Genomic DNA, 20780 nt, shown 5'->3' with positions numbered 1-20780 from the left:
AAGCGATTCCTGTGCCTCAGCCTCCCAAATAGCTGGGATCATAGGTGCGCACCACCAGCCCGGCTAATTTTTGCATTTTTAGTAGAGACAGTTTCGCCATGTTGGCCAGGTTGGTTTTGAACTCCTGACCTCAGGTGATCCTCTGGCCTCAGCCTTCCAAAGTGCTGGGATTACAGGCGTGAGCCACTGCGCCCGGCCAAATAAAACGTTAAAGTAAATTCAGGACTACTCCTCCTCCAAGTCTTCTGCTCCCTTTGGGCGCTCAGGTGAGCGGGGGAGGGGCTGGGGGAATAATAACATCAAAAGAGCGCCTTTTGCTCCCTTATTCCGAGGAGACTTCCCTGGGCCTGACTCCCGGTCCTGTCCCCAGCGCCCCGGCGGCCTCTCGAGCCCCTTCAGAGACCAAGATGCAAATATCAGGACGCCTTTGCCCCGCCCCAGGTGCCTGCCCCTAGCTGGCTCCGCCTGGGTCCCGAGGGAAGGTGAGGTCGGGGGCCGGGCCAGGGCGTGGCAGGCGGGGTGTGTGTCCGCCGGGCTTGGCGCCTCCGGTGGCCCGGAGCACCGTCCCACCCCTGCCACCCTCCGATGGGGCCGCTACCTGTGTGCCTGCCAATCATGCTGCTCCTGCTGCTGCCGTCGCTGCTGCTGCTACTGCCTGGACCTGGCCCCAGGTCCGGCGAGGGTGAGTGAGGAAGGGGCTTTTCCGGAACTCAGGAGTTCCGGGATTCCTCCAGCCCTTCCTAGGGACCCAGCAGCCCTGCCTCCCATCCCTCCCCAAGTTCCTAGGAGCCCTAGAGCCCCCAGCTCGCTCTTCTAATGCTTACCCACACTCTGCGCCCCAGCCCTCTGCAGGACGCCCCACTCACTCCTCCCAGGGACCCAGAACTAGCCCAACCCTTCCCCAGGGGCGCAGAGTCCTCTCCTGGCTCCCTCCGCCAACCGGCTGTGACCCTCTCCAGCAGCCCGGAAGCCTCCTGGATGGCCTGACCTGGGGTCCGCGAACTTATCCTTCATTCCACCTGTCCCTGAGATGTGAGACACCAGAGGGTGGGAGGAGCAGGGGCAGAAAGGGCCCGGCTTGGGGGTGGGAGAAGAACAGATTGTGCCCCTGTACAACAAACCCCTGTGACACACACACACACACACACACACACACACACACACAAATAGAACATACTGTCCCTATCTCACTATCCATCCCTTGGGGTCACCGTAGAGAGGTCCCCTGGGTGACTGCCCATTTCTGGGGTGCACAGATACATGTACCCACCAAGGACTATGCAGACACTGCCAGCACACAGATGCACAGGCACAGAACCGGCCCCGGACTCACCTGGCACTCAGGTGTGCAACTCACCGTGTGCGGCTCCCACAGGCAAAAATACTGAGATACCGCTAGGGGGACACACGCACACACAGCTCAAGGATACTCAAGACAGCACTCAGGACAATTCAGATGCTCAGTGTACACACACACACACACACACACAGAGGCACAGACACACATATGTGCACATAGACCCTGGGGCTCACAGGATGCATAGACAACCCTGGCACTCACCAGGGAGGTTGCACTGGGCAGACAGGGCAAACAGACCCCAACGTGACCTGCCCCACCTATGTTGGCACAGAGGGAGTGTTTTGCTTGGTTATAAGCACAGTGCTCGATGCCCGCCCCATGCCTGGAACCCTCCCTCTGTAGGGGTGTTGCTAGGGCTCTGAGATACCAGAAAGTGGCCAGGGAGGGTGGCAGGGAACCTTTGGAGACAGGTTCAGGGTACAGCGTTGGGACTGGGACATTGTTAGGGGTGCTCAGGGTGGGCGTGTTCCCTGGGTCTTGGTGGATTTAGAGGTCAAGGGACCAATTCTGGAAGCTCACTGTGTGCCAGGGCAGCTTAATTCAGAGCTCAGCATTTTTTTTTTTTTTTTGAGACAGAGTCTCGCTGTTGCCCAGGCTGGAGTGCAGTGGCGCAATTTCGGCTTACCACAACCTCCACCTCCCGAGTTCAAGAGATTCTCCTGCTTCAGCCTCCTGAGTAAGCTGGGACTACAGGCGTGCGCCACCACACCTGGCTAATTTTTGTATTTTTAGTAGAGACGGGGTTTCACCATGTTGGCCAGATTGGTCTCCAACTTCTGACCTCAGATGATCCACCTGCCTCAGCCTCCGAAAGTGCTGGGATTACAGGCATGAGCCACTGCGCTTGGCCAGAGATCTGTTCTGGAAGACCCCCCAGGCCGGAGGGCACTGCCACAAGCAGACAGTATGGTGAGGGTCCCTGTGGCCACCTGGCAGGCAAGGTGGATTCTGGAGGGAGGTGGCCTGGGAGCAGGGTGAGGATGCGGTGAGGGCATTTGAGCAGCAGAGTGTCTGCGTGACTGGGCATAACTGGAGGGACAGTAAATGACTCTTGAGTGAGAGGATGAGGGAAAGGTGAGAGGGGCTGACTACCCCCAGGACTTGGGGTGCATTGAGACCCCTTAGCTTTACCAGACTCGTGGGAGCCATGGAGGTTTCAGGCAGAGGCGTGGGCTGCTGGGAGAGTGAGGACTCACCCTGCGGAGAGGAAGGCGAAGCTTTGAACGCCAAATGCGGTTTGATTTTCATATTTTATTTATTTATTTTTTTTGAGATGGAGTTTCACTCTTGTTGCCCAGGCTGGAGTGCAATGGTACGATCTCGGCTCACTGCAACCATCTTCCTCCTGGGTTCAAGCGAGTCTCCTGCCTCAGCCTCCCAAGTAGCTGGGATTACAGGCATGTGCCACCATGCCCGGCTAATTTTGTAATTTTAGTAGAAACAAGGTTTCTCCATGTTGGTCAGGCTGGTCTGGAACTCCTGACCTCAGGTGATCTGCCCGCTTCAACCTCCCAAAGTGCTGGGATTACAGGCATGAGCCACTGCGCCTGGCCCCAAATGCGTTTTACATTTTCTTCCTATTTGATTCATCTTTGTCCCCCAACATAAATATGCTACTTTTTCCACTGATAAAAAGACAAAATGCAAATTAAATTTGGCCTGGACTTCTCAAAAAAGTCAGCGTGATGAAAACATGTTCTAGATAAAACAGAAATGAGACTGGGCATGGTGGTTCATGCCTGGAATCCCAGCACCTTAGGAGGCCAAGGCAGGAGAATCACTTGAGGCCAGGAGTTTGTGACCAGCCTGGGCAACATAGTGAGACCCCATATCTACTAAAAATTTAAAAATTAGCTGGGCATGGTGGTGCATGCCTGTATTTCTGGAGGCTGAGGCAGGAGGATCGCTCGAGCACAGGATTTGGAGGCTGCAGTGAGCTATGATTGTGCGACTGCACTCCAGTGTGGGTAACAGAGTGAGACCCTGTCTCTAAAGAAAAAAGAGAGAAGATGATCAGGACGAGCATGGTGGCTCACGCCTATAATCCCAGCACTTTGTGAGGATGAGGCAGGTGGATCATCTGAGGCCAGGAGTTCAAGACCAGCCTGGCCAACATGGTGAAACCCTGTTTCTACTAAAAATACAAAAATTAGCTGGGTGTGGTGGCGCACACCTGTGATCCCAGCTACTCAGGAGGCTGAGGCAGGAGAACTGCTTGAACCTGGGAAGTAGAGGTTGCTGTGAGCAAGATTACACCACTGTGCTCCAGCCTGGGCAACAAGAATGAGACTCTGTCTCAAAAAAAAAGAAAAAAAGAAATGATGATCAAACACAATGAATCAACCTCCCGGAGCCGTAAAAACCCTAACCCTAACCCAGGAAGCAGGCAGGCCTGTGTGTGAGCTTCCACTCTATTGCTGGTACCACTCGGCTCTGGCAACCCGGAAGGCTGCCTTCCCCTGTTGTTACTGTGTAAGGAGGAAGAAGCACTGGTTTGCAAGTCAGAAGCCTGGGTCGAAGCCTCTGCTCGGGTTCCGGCTGGCTGTGGGAATATGGGGTTACCTTTGCCGGCTGGCCTCCTTTCCTACATGTCCAATGCAGGGGTTCCAGTCACATGCATTGGGCACCATTACATGTCCGAGCTGTGCCAGGATCTAGCTAAATGGCTGGGCTCAGGCCAAGGGGCCTTCCTGTGTGGGCAGTGAATATAAGAGGAGATGCCAAGGGCCCTGAGCCTGAGTCTGGAGGGGAAGCCATGAGTACAGGGCAGTCCCAGGGCCCAGGAGCTGTCACAGAGGAGCCCCCCTTGGTGACAGACACCTGTAGGCTCATCCATGATGCCCAGTGCCTAAGATGAACTGGACAAACGTTTCATGCACGATTCTTTTTTCCCTTCTTGGCTGCCTTGAGGACCTTGATTATAATAGTTAGCCTCTTTTTTTTTCTTTTTTTGAGAGTGTTGCTCTGTCGTCCAGGTTGGAGTGCAGTGGCAAAATCTTGGCTCACTGCAACCTTCGCCTCTCAGGTTCAAGTGACTCTCCTGCCTCAGCCTCCCTAGTAGCTGGGATTACAGGCATGCACCAGTATGCTTGGCTAATTGTATTTTCACTAGAGATGGGGTTTCACCATGTTGGCCAGGCTGATCTTGAACTCCTGACCTCAGGTGATCTGCCCGCCTGGGCCTCCCAAAGTATTGGGATTACAGGTGTGAGCCACCTCGCCCTAACTTATAATAGTTAGCCTTTTCATGCACCAGGGGCTTAATACTCACAATCTCATTTCATTCATGTGAGTTGAAGTCAGCTTATCCCCCATTTCAGAGATGAGGAAACCAAGGCCCAGAGAGGGTAGGAATTTGTCCAAGGTCTTACAGCTAGGAAGTAGGATTCAAACCCAGACAGCCAGGCTGTAAACCTAGGCTCTTCTCAGGCTAATGCCCTTCCCAGGGGTCTGGGAAGCCCTGACCGGCAGCCTGTCACCTTTGTTTTTACCCCCCAGCCTCCAGGACATTACACATGCAGCGGCGTGGGATCCTGGAACTGGCAGGAACTGTGGGTTGTGTTGGTTCCCGAACCCCCATCGCCTATATGAAATATGGTTGCTTTTGTGGCTTGGGAGGCCATGGCCAGCCTCGCGATGCCATTGACTGGTGAGTGCATGCCTGGGCCCAGGCCACCTGGGTTAGTCAAGGCTTATGAGGAAGTACCCAAAACTGAAGCTGGGGTTTGGTCCAGGGAGATGCCAGCATGCGGTACTACTTTGCAGGCAGGCGGAGGCCTCTTGGATAACATGGCCAGTGGGGCCAGATCTTGGTACCAGCTGCCCCTTACCCTGGCCATGATTACATTGCCTTAAAAAATTGTCCAGGAGCGGTGGCTCACTCCTGTAATCCCAGCAGTTTGGGAGGCCGAGGTGGGCAGATCACTTGGGGTCAGGAGTTCAAGACCAACCTGGCCAATATGGTGAAACCCCATCTCTACTAAAAATGCAAAAATTAGCTGTGTGCGGTGGCGGGCATCTGTAATCCCAGCTACTCAGGAGACTGAGGCAGGAGAATTGCTTGAACCCGGGAGGCGGAGTTTGCGGTGAGTTGGGTGCACGACTGTATTCCAGCCTGGGCGACAGTGCGAGACCCTGTCTCAAAAGAAAAAAATAATAATAATATAAAGTGATCAGGTGTGGTGACTCCCACCTGTAATCCCACCACTTTGGGTCGAGGCAGGAGGATCGCTTGAGCCCAGGAGTTTGAAACCGGCCTCGGCAACATAGTGAGACCCTATCTCTAAACACACACACACACACACATGCACACGCACAAAGGCAGCCAGACTATACACTAGGAACTGCCCTGGGAATCCCTTTGAGTTCTCACAACAATCCCATTTCACAGATGAAGAAACCAAGGCACAGAAATATTAAGTAATGTAGCCAGATGTGGTGGCTACACCTGTAATCCCAGCACTTTGGGTGGCCGAGGCAGGCAGATCACGAGGTCAGGAGTTCGAGACCATCCTGGCCAACATGGTGAAACCCCGTCTCTACTAAAAATACAAAAATTAGCTGGGTGTGGTGGCAGGTGCCTGTAATCCCAGCTATTCAGGAAGCTGAGGCAGGAGAATTGCTTAAACCCAGGAAGTGGAGATTGCAGTGAGCCAAGATCACACCACTGCACTCCAGCCTGGGTGACAGAGCAAGACTCCGTCTGGAAAAAAAAAAAAAAGAAGAAACATTAAGTAGCTTGTCTGGGGCCACATAGTTACCAAGATGTGGGAACTGGGATTTGAACCCAGGCAGTCTGGCTGGATTCATGCCTACTTACTGCAAGAGTACTCTGCACTCTTGCTACTTACTGTGTGAGAAGCGCCTGCTCTGTAGAAGGTTGTGGACTGAGATCTTTCCATGACTTCCACTCATTTACACCCAAGGCTGTTCTTTTTTTTTTAAATGGAGTCTCTCTGTCGCCCAGGCTGGAGGGCAGTGGTGAGATCTCGGCTCACTGCAAGCTCCGCCTCCCAGGTTCACACCATTCTCCTGCCTCAGCCTCCTGAGTAGCTGGGACTACAGGCTCCCACCACCACACCCGGCTAATTTTTTGTATTTTTGGTAGAGATGGGGTTTCACCATGTTAGTCAGGATGGTCTCGATTTCCTGACCTTGTGATCCGCCCGCCTCGGCCTCCCAAAGTGTTGGGATTATAGGCATGAGCCACCGTGCCCGGCCCCCAATGCTGTTCTTAAAGACGGGTATGACAGTTATGCCTGTTTTACAGATGGGGCCGTGAGGCCCAGAAGGGCACGCCACTCACCCATTTCCACAAAGCTATAGCTAGTTAGCAGAGGGCAGAATTCGGCCGCCTCTCCCCAGCTGGAAGGCTGTGATTGATGCAGCGGGTTTTTTTTGTTGATGCTGTTTGTTTCTTTTTTTTGAGATGGGGTCTCGCTCTGTCATCCTGGCTGGAGTGCAGTGGTGCTATCTCAGCTCACTGCAAACTCTGCCTCCAAGATGCAAATGATTCTCATGCCTCAGCCTCCCAAGTAGCTGGAATTACAGGCGTGCACTACCATGCCCAGCTGTTTTTTGTAGAGATGGGGTTAGTAGAGATTTGTTTAATAGAGATGGGGTTTTGCCGTGGTCTCTAGATCTCCTGTCTCTACTAAAAATACAAAAATTACCGAGGCGTGGTGGCATATGCCTGTAGTTCCAGCTACTCAGGAGGCTGAGGCAGCATAATCGCTTGAACCTGGAAGGCGGAGGTTGCAGTGACCCGAAATCGCGCCACTGCCCTCTAGCTTGGGGTCTCGCTTTTGTCCAGGTTAGAGTGCGGTGGCACAATCATGGTAGCTCACTGCAGCCTCAAACTCCTGGGCTGAAGGGAATCCTCCCACCTCAGCCTCCCAAGTAGCTAGGACTATAGGCATGTGCCATCATGGTGAGCTAATTTTTTTGTGTTTTTATTTTCTCGAGACATAGTCTTGCTCTGTTGCTCAGGCTGGAGTGCAATGGCACAATCTTGGCTCACTGCAGCCTCCACCTCCTGGGTTCAAGTGATTCTCCTGCCTCAGCCTCCTGAGTAGCTGGGATTACAGGCATGCACCACCACGCCTGGCTAATTTTGTATTTTTAGTAGAGACAGGGTTTCGCCATTTTGGCCAGGCTGGTCTTGAACTCCTGACCTTGTGGTCCACGTGCCTCAGCCTCCCAAAGTGTTGGGATTACAGGCATGAGCCACTGTTCCTGTCCTGGTGAGCTAATTTTTAAATTTGTTATAGAGACAAGAGAGACAAGGGTCTCCTTACGTTGCCCAGGCTGGTCTCGACCCCCTGGCCTCAAGTGATCTTCCTACCTCAGCCTCCCAAAGTTCTGGGATTATAGATGGGTGCCACTGCACCCGACCTTTAAGGAGGGTTGCATTATAAACCTGCTCAGAAGGGAAGGAATCCGATTTTATGACAGGATGTAGCCTGGGGATGCCTGGATGACCTCCAGAGGCAGGGGCTTGTGCCTAAGATGAGACCTAAGAGACAAAGGGCAGACATGAAGTTGCCCCAGGCAGAGGGTACAGTGTGGGCAAAGTCAGGAAGTGGCAGGGCTTGGATCACTCCAGGAAGAAAGAGGAGTCATATGTCATAGGAACTTGAGACCTAGACAGTGAGGCAGGCAGGCAGGGACCAAGCTCAGGCACAGCCAGAGAGGCAGGACAGGGCATGGTGGGGCCAATGGAATCATTACCCAAGACGGGGATTTTCAGGGAAACAGCTTAGACAAGGCCAGGCATACAGTAGCTCCCACCTGTAATCCCAGCATTTGGGGAGGCTGAGGTAGGACTGCTTGAGCCTGGGAGTTTGAGACCAACCTAGGCAACATAGTGAGACCCTATCTCTTTTTTTTTTTTTTTTTTTTTTTTTGAGCTCTGTCACCCAGACTGGAGTGCAGTGGCGCCATCTCGGCTCACTGCAAGCTCCGCCTCCCAGGTTCACGCCATTCTCCTGCCTCAGCCTCCCCAGTAACTGGGACTACAGGCGCCCGCCACCACGCCCAGCTAATTTTTTGTATTTTTAGTAGAGACAGGGTTTCATCATGTTAGCCAGGATGATCTCGATCTCCTGACCTCATGATCCACCCACCTCAACCTCCCAAAGTGCTGAGATTACAGGAGTGAGCCACCATGCCCACCCGTGAGACCCCATCTCTACAAACAATTTAAAAAAGGAATTTGTGTTCTTGTAGTAGCATACTTGGGAGGTTGAGGTGGCAGTTATCGCTTGAGCCCGGGAGTTCAAGGCTAAAGTGAGCTGAATGAGCCATTGCACTCCAGCCTGAGCAACAGAGAGAGACCCTGTCTCAAAGGAAATACAAATTAAAAAACTAGCCAGGCATAGTGGCGTGTGCCTATAGTCTCAGCTACTTGGGATGTTGAGGTGGGAGAATCACTTGAGCCCAGGAGTTCAAGGTTGCAGTGAGCTATGACTGTGCCGCTGCACTCCAGCCTGGGCGACAGGGAAAGATCCTGTCTCAAAAAAACAAAAAAAAAAAAGCTTAGATAAGAGGTTGCTGTGCCCCGCTGGGAGTCTTCAGTCACCCATGGTCCTGGCAAGAGAGAAGGGCCGGGAGAGAGCTTCGCCTACCTGCTGTCCTGCCCATGTGACATCCGCAGGTGCTGCCATCACCACGACTGTTGTTACACTCGAGCTGAGGAGGCCGGCTGCAGCCCCAAGACAGAGCGCTACTCCTGGCAGTGTGTCAATCAGACCGTCCTGTGCGGTGAGTCCTCAGCACCACCATGCCACCCACCCCGAGTATCCCCTGGGCATCCTGGCATGGCCAGATGACTTCCGTGCCCCTGTTTCAATAACCACTGCTTCCAACTCTCTATAGACCACCCCTTGGGTGTATCTAATGTAAGTGATATTTATTTTATTGATTTTTTGAGTCAGAGTCTCACTCTGTCACCCAGGCTAGAGTGTGGTGGTGTGATCTTGGCTCACTACAAACTCTGCCTCCTGGGCTCAAGCAATTCTCTCGCCTCAGCCTCCCAAGTGGCTGGGACTACAGGCATGCACCACCATGCCCAGCTAATTTTTGTCTTTTTGTCAGTAGAGGGGTTTCACCACATTGGCCAGGCTAGTCTCAAATTCCCCACCTCAAGTGATCCGCCTGCCTCGACCTCCCAAAGTGCTGGGATTACAGGCATGAGCCATGGTGTCTGACCCTAATGTGAGTGATCTTTAACACTGAGCACTTGAAAAAGAAAACCCTGAAGAAACCTAATTCTTTGATGTCTGGACAACAAGGAAGAAGATAGAAATGGCATCAGATAATAAACAATGTAAATGTTTATCAGAAAGGGACTGGGGGTCAGGACCAGTAGGAGGATTGCTTGAGGCCAGGAGCGCATCTCTACAAACAAAGGATTTCTTTTAACATTGGCCAGGTGTGGTGGCACACATCTGTGATCCCAGCTACTTGGGAGGCTGAGGCAGGAGGATCTCCTAAAGCCCAGGAGGTTGAGGCTGCAGTGAGCTGTGAGCGAGCCACTGCACTTCAGCCTGGGTGACAGGGCAAAACCCGGTCTCAAAATAATAATAATAATAATAATATTTTACATAACCAACCGCTTCTAAAGATTAAAAAAAAAAAAACCCTGCAATTAAAAACGTCAGGTCCCTCAGGGCAATCTTATCAGATTTTGAAACAAAGCAGTAACTTAAGGACTGTAGTATTTATTTTATTTTTACATTATTTATTTATTGTTTGCTTTTGGAGTGTGGGGTTTTTGTTTTGTTTTGTTTTTTGATTTTTTTGTTTGTTGTTTTGAGACAGAGTTTTGCTCTTGTTGCCTGGGCTGGAGTGCAATGGTGTGTTCTTGGCTCACTGCAACCTCCACCTCTCGGGTTCAAGCGATTCTCCTGCCTCAGCCTCCTCAGTAGGTGAGATTACAGGCGCCTGCCACCACACCTGGCTAATTTTTTTGTATTTTTGGTAGAGATGGGGTTTCACCATGTTGGCCAAGCTGGTCTGGTACTCCTGACCTCAAGCAATCCACCCGCCTCGGCCTCTCAAAGTGCTGGAATTACAGGCGTGAGCCACTGCATCTGGCCATGGTGTTTATTTTTAAGATTCCATTTTAGGCTGGGTGCGGTGGCTCACGCCTACAATTCCAGCACTTTGGGAGGCCAAGGCAGGTGGATCACTTGAAGCTAGGAGTTTGAGAGCAGCCTCAATGGCGAAACCCTGTCTCTACTAAAAATACAAACTTACCCTGCTATGTTGGTGCATGCTTATAATCCCAGCTACTTGAGAGTCTAATGCAGGAGAATCACTTGAATCCAGGAGGCGGAGGTTGCAGTGAGCCAAGATTGCACGACTGTACTCCAGCCTGGGCAACAGAGTGAGACTATCTCAAACAAAAACAAAAAGAAAAAAGATTCCATTCTGATGTGCGGCGTTTTCCATTTATTGTTTCCCTTCAAATAAATAAGAAAGCGAAATCAATGAAAACAACTAGGAAGTGAGTAATGGTACAGGGAGAATGTAGCTAAGGCTTGAGTTTCGGCAGCAAGACACAAAGTTATCTGAAGAGCTACACATGATCCAGACCAATAGTTCCACCCCTTTTTTCCCCCTATTTTCTGTTACTTGAAAATAGACGTAACAGGCTCGGCGCTGTGGCTCACTCCTGTAATCCCAAGACAGGCAGATGGCTTGAACTTAGGAATTCAAGACCAACCTGGGCAACATGATGAAACCCTTTCTCTACAAATAATACGAAAACCAGCAGGGTGTGGTGGTGTGCACCTGCAGTCTCAGCTACTTGGAAGGCTGAGGTAGGAGGATCACCTGAGCCCAGGGAAGACGAGACTGTAGTGAGCCACGATTGTACCACCGCACTCCAGCCTGGGCAACAGAGTGAGATCCCGTCTCAAAAAAAAAAAGTAAATTAAAAAAGAGGCTGGGTGTGGTGGCTCACGCCAGTAATCCCAGCACTTTGGGAGGCTGAGGTGGGCGAATCATGAGGTCAGGAGTTCCAGACCAGCCTGGCCAACATGGCAAAACAATGTTTCTACTAAAATACAGGCGAGTGCCTGTAATCCCAGCTACTCAGAAGGCTGAGGCAGGAGAACTGCTTGAACCCAGGAGGCGGAGGTTGCATTAAGCCAAGACTGCGACATTGCACTCCAGCCTGGGCGACAGAGCAGAACTTTGTCTCAAAAAAAAAAAAAAAAGGAAATAGACATAACATAAAATTAACCATGTTAAAGTGTATAATTCAGTGATACTTAGAATATTCACAATGTCATGCAACCACCACCTAAACATTTTCATCACTCTGCCTCGAAAAATCCTTTCCCCTTAAGCAATCTGTTCCCATTCCTCCCTACCACCAACACCTGGTAAACTTACCGGACTACCAGCTTTCTATCTCTGGATTTACCCTGTCTAGGTATTTCATATAAATGGAATTATACACTATGTTTCTGACTTCTTCACTTAGCATAATGTTTTTGAGGTTTGCTTTTTTTTTTTTTGACTCGAAATCTTGCTCTGTCGCATAGGCTGGAGGGCAGTGGTGCCATCTTGGCTCACTGCAGCCTCTGCCTCCTGGGTTCATGCGATTCTCCTGCCTCAGTCTCCTGAGAAGCTGGGATTACAGACGTGCACCACCATGCCTGGGGTAATTTTTGTATTTTTCGCAAAGATGGAGTTTTACCATGTTGGCCAGGCTGGTCTTGAACCCTTGACCTCAAGTGATCCACCTGCCTCAGCCTCCCAAAGTGCCGCGATTACAGACGTGAGCCACCACACCCATCCTGTTCATGTTGTATTAATAGCATGTGTCAGTATGTCATTCCTTTTATGAATGAATAATATCCGCTGCATGGATAGATCACATTTTGTTTATCCATTCATTCAGTGACGGGCATTTGGGTTGTTTCCACCTTTTGGCTTATGTGAATAGTGCTGCTGTGAACATTCATGAGCAAGTACTTATTTGAGTAGCTGGTTTCAATTGTTTGGAGCGTATACCTAGGAGTGGAATTGCTGGGTCACACGGTAATCCTGTTTTACTTCTTTTTTTGAGACAGGGTCTGGCTCTGTCACCCAGGCTGGAGTACAGTGGCATGATCATGGCTCACTGCAGCCTCAAACTCCTGGGTTCAAACTATCCTCCTGGCTCAGCCTCCTGAGTAGCTGGGACTATAGGTGTGTGGCACGATGCTGGGCTAATTTTTTTGAGACAAAGTCTCACTTTGTCACCCAGGCTAGAGTGCAGTGGCACGATCATGGCTCACTACAACTTCTGCCTTCCTGGTTTAAGCGATTCTCCTGCCTCAGCCTCCTGAGTAGCTGGAATTACAGGTGCCCGCCACCACGCCCAGCTAATTTTTGTATTTTTAGTAGAGACGAGGTTTCACCCTGTTGGTCAGGCTGGTCTCGAATTCCTGACCTCAAGCAATTCACCCACCTCGGCCTCCCAAAGTGCTGGGATTACAGGTATAAGCCACTGTACCTGGCCAAGTGCCCAGCTAATTTTTAACCTTTTTTTGTTTGTTTGTTTGTTTGTTTGAGATGGAGTCTCACTCTTGTTGTCCAGGCTGGAGTGCAATGGCATGATCTCGGGTCACTTCAGCCTCCGCCTCCTGAACTCAAGCGATTCTCCTGTCTCAGCCTCTTGAGTAGCTGGGATTACAGGCATGCACCACCTCACCCGGCTAATTTTTATATATTTTTTAGTACAGATGGGGTGTCACCGTGTTGGCCAGGCTGGTCTCGAACTCCTGACCTCGTGATCCGTCTGCCTTGGGCTCCCAAAGTGCTGGGATTACAAGCATGAGCCACCACACCCAGCCATTTTTAAACTTTTTGTAGAGATAGGGTCTCCCTTTGTTGTCCAGGCTGGTCTTGAAATCTTGGCTTCAAGCAATCCTTCTGCCTCTCTGCCTCTGAAAGTTCTGGGATTACAGGCATGAATCACCATGCCCAGTTAAGAGTTCTTTATATATTGTGGATACTGACTCTTACCAGATATGTGATTTGCAAATATTTTCTCCCATTATGCAGGTTGTCTTTTCACTTCCTTGATACTGTCTTTGCACAAAAGTGTGTGTTTGATGAAGTTCAATTAATCTGTTGTCTTTTGTTGCTCGTGTTTTTGGTGACCTTAGAATCCACTGCCAAATCCAAAGTTATAAACATTTACCCTTAAGTTTTCTTCTAATAGTTTTATCATTTTTAACTCTAATATTTAGGTCATTGATCCATTTCGAGTTAATTTTTGTCTACGGAGTGAGGTAGGGGGTTGAACTTTAATCTTTTGCGTGTTGTTATCCAGTTATCTCAGCCCTCTTGGTTGAAGAAACTCCTCCCCATTGAATCATCTTGCTACCTTTGCTGAAAACCACGGACGGATGTGGTGGCTCACACCTGTAATCCTAGCACTTTGGGAGGCCGAGGCGGGCAGATTGTCTGAGCTCAGGAGTTTGAGCTCAGGTCCACACGGTGAAACCCCATCTCTACTAAAATAAAAAAAAAATTTTTGCTGGGTGTGGCAGCATGTGCCTCTAGTCCCAGCTACTCGGGAGGCTGAGGCAAGGTAATTACTTGAACCTGGGAGGTGGAGATTGGAGCCAGCAGAGATTATGCCACTGCACTCCAGCCTGGGAGACAAAGCAAGACTCTGTCTCAAAAAAAAAAAAAAAAAAAATCACTTGGCTCTAGAAGAAGGAGGGTTTCATCACTTTGAGCTAATAACTTGACTTCTCTTAGCCTCAGCTTCCTTACCTGGAAGATAGGTCTTGTGAAGATGAGAAAAGGCTTGTAAGATGAGAAACAGATTTTGTTTTTGTTTTTGTTTTGAGACGGAGTCTTGCTCTGTTGCCCAGTCTGGAGTGCAGTGGCACAATCTCCGCCCACTGCAACCTCTGTCTCCCGTGTTCAAGTGATTCTCTTGCCTCAGCCTCCCGAGTAGCTGGGATTACAGGCCCCTGCCACAACACCCAGTTGATTTTTGTATTTTTAGTAGAGATGGGGTTTCACCATGTTGGCCTGGCTGGTCTCAAACTCCTAACCTCAGGTGATCCGCCCACCTCGGCCTCTCAAAGTGCTGGGATTACAGGCATGAGCCACCGTGCCCAGCCGAGAAACAGATTGGATGGGGATTTTTCTTCTATCTCCTCCTCTCTCCTCCTCTCATCCTGATCTAAACTTCTCTCTGACTCCTGCTAACTCCAGAGAGAATCAAAGATCTGTTCCAACTCTTGATTAAAACCCCAGCTTCTGCTGACTTGGTCTGCTCTGGTGGCAAAGAGGCTATTGTAAGCGTTATTAGAAATGTGTTTTTATGTTTTTATTTTTATTTATTTTTTGAGACAGAGTCTTACTCTGTAGCCCAGGCAGGAGTGCAGTGGGGTGATCTCAACTCACTGCAACCTCTGCCTCCCGGGTCCAAGTGATTCTCATGCCTCAGTCTCCTGAGTAACTGGGACTAGAGGTGTGTGCCACCATGCCTGGCTAATTTTTTTGTATTTTTAGTAGAGACAGGGTTTCACCATGTTGGCCAGGCTGGTCTCGAACTCCTGATCCATCCGCCTTGGCCTCCTAAAGTTTTGGGATTACAGGCACGAGCCACTGCGCCTGGCCTACTTGAAGTATGTTTTTAGATCTTCAGCTATATCTCCTTACTATGGATTAGAACTTGGCATAAGAGCAAAGCTGAATAAATATGATGATCAATTTTTAGGCCTGAACATGCCCCAGGCATCATCTCAATCCAGCCTTCTCATTAGAGTTGGGGAAACTGGCTGGGCATGGTAGCTCATACCTATGATCCCAGCACTTTGAGAGGGCAAGGCGGGAGGATAGCTTGAGCCCAGGAGTTCGAGACCACCCTGGCAGCATAGAGAGACCCCATCTCTACAAAAGACATAAATAAAGGGGAAACTGAGGCTCAGGGAGAGTAAGTGACTCATTCCCCAAACTGCCCCCTTCTGGTGTGGGTGGCGAGGAGGTGAAATGAGGCTTCAGTGGGAAATCTGTTGAAAATCTTTCCTTTCTCCCTTCAATTTGCATATTCTGCTTGCTCCTACCCAGGTGGAAATGATATTTATAAAATATTGGTGTGTCTGTTGGTGGAGTCTGTGCCTGTTTACAGAACTGTCTTCTCTGAACCAAATGAAAGGAACTAAAATATCTATTATGCATTTTGGACTAAAAATATTATCTTATTCTGTTTGGAGATATTCTGAACATAGTTGTTTATTTAATTACAGGTTTGGCCCATTTTCCATTTATGGGCCTGACTTAAATATATTTAAAAAAATTTAAACCTACAATAATATTTACTAGCAGGCCTTAATTTTAAACTTAACCCTCGGGAGCTATTTTTCCTTTCAAATTTTTATTCTTCTTCAAAACGTGATGCCATCGGGTTCCTGAGGTCATGGAGCAGTGGGGCCAGGTCTTCCTGTTGGAGGAATCTTTGTTGCTCAGGGAGAAGAGTAAGAGGACAAGCAGAAGTGCTGGGTCAGGAGATCCTGGGCTGGAATCCTGGTCCATCCCTTCCCAGTTCTGTGACCTTGGATGAGTTACCAAATACCTGTAAGCCTCACTTTCCTCATCTGTAAAATGGGAATAACAGACCAGAGTTGCTGGGGTTGTGTGAGCACTGGAGATTGTGTATGACTTTGCTTTCCTTTTTCCTCTCTTCCCCTCCCCTCCCGTCCCCTCCCCTCCTCTCCCCTCTCCCTCACCTCTCCCTCACCACCTCCCTCTCCCCATCCCTCTTTTCTTTTCTTTCCTTTTCTTTTGTTTTCTTTTCTTCTCTTCTCTTTTCTTTTCTTCTCTTTTCTTTTCTTTTCTTTTTCTTTTTCTTTTCTTTGAGACAGAGTCTCACTCTGTTGCCTAGGCTGGAGTGCACTGGCGCTATCTCAGCTCACTGCAACCTCCACCTCCCTGGTTCAAGCCTTTCTCCTGCCTCAGCCTCCCAAGTAGCTGCACACCACCACACCCAGGTAAAAGAAAAAAAATTTTTTTTTTCTTTGTATTTTTAGTAGAGACGCGATTTCATCATGTTGGCCAGGCTGGTCTTGAACTCCTGACCTCAAGGGATCTGCCCACCTCAGCCTCCCAAAGTGCTGGGATTACAGGCATGAGGATGACGGGCTTTTCTAAGGCTTTTATATGGTCTGTCAACAAATATTATTGTGAGTCTACTCTGCTGGGCTCCATGCTAGGTTTTGGGCAAGGCAGAGCAACAGGTACTGTAGTCTAAAAGGAGGAGACAGGGAAGTAGTGTGTGCGCCAAGTGCTTTGTAACTATTGTGTTGAGAAATAAAGCAGGTGAATTACTATACCTGCTACAACATGGATGAACTTTGAAAATATGATGGACTGGGCACAATGGCTCCTACCTGTAATCCCAACACTTTGGGAGGCCAAGGCAAAAGTATCACTTGAGCCCAGAAATTTGAGACCAGTCTGGGCAACATAGCGAGACCCTGGCATAGTAGCGCATGCCTGTAGTTCCAGCTACCTGGGAGGCTGAGGTGGGAAGGTCACTTGAGCTCGGGAGGTCCAGGCTGTAGTGAGCCATGATCATGCCACTGCATTCCAGCCTGGGTGACAGAGTGAGACCCTGCCTTAACAAAAAAGGCCAGGCACAGTGGCTCACACCTGTAATCCCAGCACTTTGGGAGGCTGAGCCTGCTGGATCACTTGAGGTCAGGAGTTCGAGAACAGCCTCGCCAACATGGTGAAACCCCGTCTCTACTAGCAATACAAAATTAGCCAGTTGTGGTGGCGGGTGCCTGTAATCCCAGCTACTGGGGAGGTTGAAGCAGGAGAATTACTTGAACCTGGAAGACAGAGAGGCTGCAATGAGTAGAGATCATGCCGCTGCCCTCCAACCTGGGTGACTGAGTGAGACTGTTTCAAAAAAAGAAAAGCAAAAAGAAAGAAAGAAGAAATACAGCTTTGAGTGAACAGATCCAGACATAAGAGGTCACATATAGAGGCTTTCTGTTGCTCTGTGAGGAATACAAAAAAAGGTCACATATATTGTATGAGTTCATTTATATGAATTGTCCAGAATAGGCAAATCTACAGAAATAGAAAGTAGACTAGTGGTTGCTGGGAATGCAGAAGAGTGGGAATGGGGAGCAACTGCTTAAAGAGAATTGGATTTCTACTGGGGTGACGATCTCGATCTGTCACCAAGGCTGGGGTGCAGTGGCAGGATCACAACTCACTGCAGTCTCAAAATCCTGGGATTAAGGGATTCTTCTGCCGCCATCTCTCGAGTAGCTGGGACTACAGGCATGTGCTACCATGCTGAGCTAATTTTTGTATTATTATTATTATTTTTTGAGATGGAGTCTTGCTCTTGTTGCCCAGACTGGAGTGCAATGGCACTATCTCAGCTCACTGCAACCTCTGCCTCCCGAGTTCAAGTGATTCTCCTGTCTCAGCCTCCCTAGTGGCTGGGATTACAGGCGTGTGCCACCACACCCGGCTAATTTTTGTATTTTTAGTAGAGATGGGGTTTCTCCATGTTGGCCAGGCTGTTCTTGAACTCCTGACCTTGTGAACCGCCCACCTCAGCCTCCCAAAGTGCTGGGATTACAGGCGTGAGCCACCATGCCCAGCCTGTATTTTTTGTAGAGATGGTGTCTTGCTATGCTGCCTAGGTTGGTCTTGAACTCCTGACCTCAAGCAATCTTCCTGACTCAGCCTCCCAAAGTGTTGAGATTACAGCCCTAAGCCACCACACTCAGCCTGGGGTGATAACAGTTTTAGTACAAGATAGGCGCCCAGCATTGTGAAGGTACTAAATGGTACTGACTGTACACTTTAATATGGTAAATTTTATGTTGTGAGAATTTTGCCTCAATAACAAAAGCAGGAGTGCATGGTGAGGGTTTCTTTGTTACTGAGAGTGGTTGGGGTGAGAGGAAGTCTCCTGGAGACACCAGTGAAGCAAAGACCTGAGGAATAGAGGAGGCAGCCATGTGGAGGTGATGGCACTGCTAGTGCAAAGGCCCTGGGGTACGCACAAGTGCCTGGGTGGTCTGAGGGTCACAAGCAAAGCGGTGAGACTGGAGCAGAGTCCCCCAGAGTGAGAGAGGTAGGGGATGATGTTGGAGAGTGATAGGGGCTAGATTCCTAAGGCATTTAAAGCTCTTCTCTAAGACAGATGGGGAGCCAAGGAGGGTTTTGAGAAGGGGAGGGACACTATCTGATTTGGATTTTTTTTTTTTTTTTTTTTTTTTTTTGAGATGGAGGCTTGCTCTGTCATCCAGGCTGGAGTGCAGTGGCATGATCTTGGCTCACTTCAACCTCTGCCTTTTGGGCTCAAGTAATCCTCCCACCTCAGCCTCCTGAGTAGCTGGGATCACAGGTGTGTGCCACCTTGCCCTGCTAATTTATGTACTTTTAGTAGAGAGGGGGTTTTACCATGTTGGCCAGGCTGGTGTCAAACTCCTGATCTCAGGTGATCCACCTGCCTCGGCCTCCCAAAATGTTGGGATTACAGGCGTGAGCCACCGCACTCGGCCTTGATATGTATTTTAACCAAACCACTCTGGCTGCCACATGGTACAAACCCAGGAGGGGGAAAGGGTGGAAGCTGGATGTGGTTGTGAAGCTGTTGTAGTGGTCTTGGAGAGAGGTGGCTTGGGCATGGGGTGGCAGTGGAGATGGTGGAAGGGACTGGCTTCTGGACAAATCTGGCTGGATGGAACTGCAGGAGTTGCCAGTGGATGGGTGAGGGTGTGAGGGGAAGAGGAGCTGTCTGGGGTATTTGTCCCAGTCGCCCTGCAGCTGACCACTCTCCTGTCCTTGGAAAGCCGGCCTCCAGCCAGCCTTGTATGCCACCCTGGGGCTATAGCCAGGAAGCTGCAGTGGCTCCTTCCTCAAGAGTCCCCCCACAACTACCATCGTATTTCTCTGAGGGTTTCTGTTGTGCAGTAGCCCATGGAAAGCTTACAGGCAGGAAGACGTTCCTGCACTAGCTGGTTCTATTACTAACTTTTACACATATTATTTTTATCCATTTGTCTGTCTTGCCATCTATTCATCCATTATCCATTCACCCATCATCTATCTATCCATCCATCCACCATCCATCCATCCATTCATTCATCCATCTATCCATCCATCCATCCATCCATCCATCCAATTTCCATCCATCCATTATCCATCCATCCATTATCCATCCATCCATCATCCATCCACCCATCTTCCATCCATCCATTCACCATCCATCTATCCAGCCATCCATTATCCATCATCCATCATCCATCCATCCATCCATCCATCCATCCATCCATCCATCCATCCATCCATCCATGGGGAGTGCCTGCTTCAGGGGAATGGGGTTTCTTTTGGGGTGATAAAAATGTTTTAGAATGCTGGGCGCAATGGCTCATGCCTGTATTCCCAACACTTTAGGAGGCTGAGGCGGGAAGATCACGAGGTCAAGAGATTGAGAGCATGCTGGCCAACAGGGTAAAACTAGGTCTTTACTAAAAACACACAAATTAGCTAGGCGTGGTGGTGTGCACCTGTAGTCCCAGCTGCTCGGGAGGCGGAGGCAGGAGAATCGCTTGAACTCCTGAGGCGGAGGTTGCAGTGAGCCGAGACCGTGCCACTGCACTCCAGCCTGGCAACAGAGCGAAATTCCGTCTAAAAAAAAAAAAAAAGTTTTAGAATTAGATGCCCAGCATTGTGAATGTACTAAATGTCACTGACTTGCACAATTTGAAATGATCAATTTTATGTTGTGAGAATTTTGCCCCAGTAACAAGAAGCAGGCATGCACGGTGAGGGATCCGTCTCTCCAACCATTCATTCAACCATTCATTTACATACTTTTCCGATTCAAACCCAATACATGTTTGTTATGAAAAATTAAAACATTCCAGAAATATTCTTTTTTTAAATTTTTACTTCTTATTTATTTCAGTAGCCTTAGGGGTACAAGTGGTTTTTGGTTACATGGATGAACTGTATACTGGTGAAATCTGAGCTTTTTTTTTTTTTTTGAGACAGAGTCTCGCTCTGTTGCCCAGGCTGGAGTGCAGTGGCACATCTCACCTTACTGCAAGCTCCGCCTCCCAGGTTCATGCCATTCTCCTGCCTCAGCCTCCCAAGTAGCTGGGACTACAGGCGCCTGCCACCACTCCTGGCTAATATTTTTTGTATTTTTAGTAGAGACGGGGTTTCACCGTGTTAGCCAGGATGGTCTCAATCTCTTGACCTCGTGATCCGCCCGCCTCGGCCTCCCAAAGTGCTGGGATTACAGGCATGAGCCACCAGGCCCAAAATCTGAGCTTTTAGTGCACCCATCACCCAAGTAGTCTACGCTGTACCCAATACATAGCTTTTTATCCCTCCCCACTTCGGAGTCTCCAGTTCGTCCATTTTA

General features: G+C 49.5%; 1 protein-coding gene across 3 annotated transcripts in view; it reads left to right on the top strand.

Annotated features, from left to right (window-relative positions):
* The first annotated feature begins 476 nt into the window (after positions 1–476).
* Positions 477–20780, top strand: part of LOC717517 (group 10 secretory phospholipase A2) — a 32422-nt gene continuing 12118 nt past the window's right edge. Inside the window, exons 1-4 of one of the 3 annotated variants that reach the window (XM_077987112.1) lie at positions 477–682; positions 2093–2269; positions 4859–5009; positions 9015–9121. In XM_077987112.1, the coding sequence (XP_077843238.1) occupies positions 586–682; positions 2093–2269; positions 4859–5009; positions 9015–9121 (532 nt within the window). In that variant the 5' untranslated portion in view covers positions 477–585. The remainder of the gene's footprint in view (positions 683–2092; positions 2270–4858; positions 5010–9014; positions 9122–20780) is intronic. The other 2 variants (XM_077987111.1, XM_015125654.3) reach the window with 2 other exon arrangements.

Source organism: Macaca mulatta, chromosome 20 (assembly GCF_049350105.2).
Source record: "Macaca mulatta isolate MMU2019108-1 chromosome 20, T2T-MMU8v2.0, whole genome shotgun sequence".
In the NCBI taxonomy this organism is placed as follows: domain Eukaryota; kingdom Metazoa; phylum Chordata; class Mammalia; order Primates; family Cercopithecidae; genus Macaca; species Macaca mulatta.
Note: the sequence above shows the minus strand (reverse complement) of the source record. Positions and strands in the feature narration are given on the sequence as shown.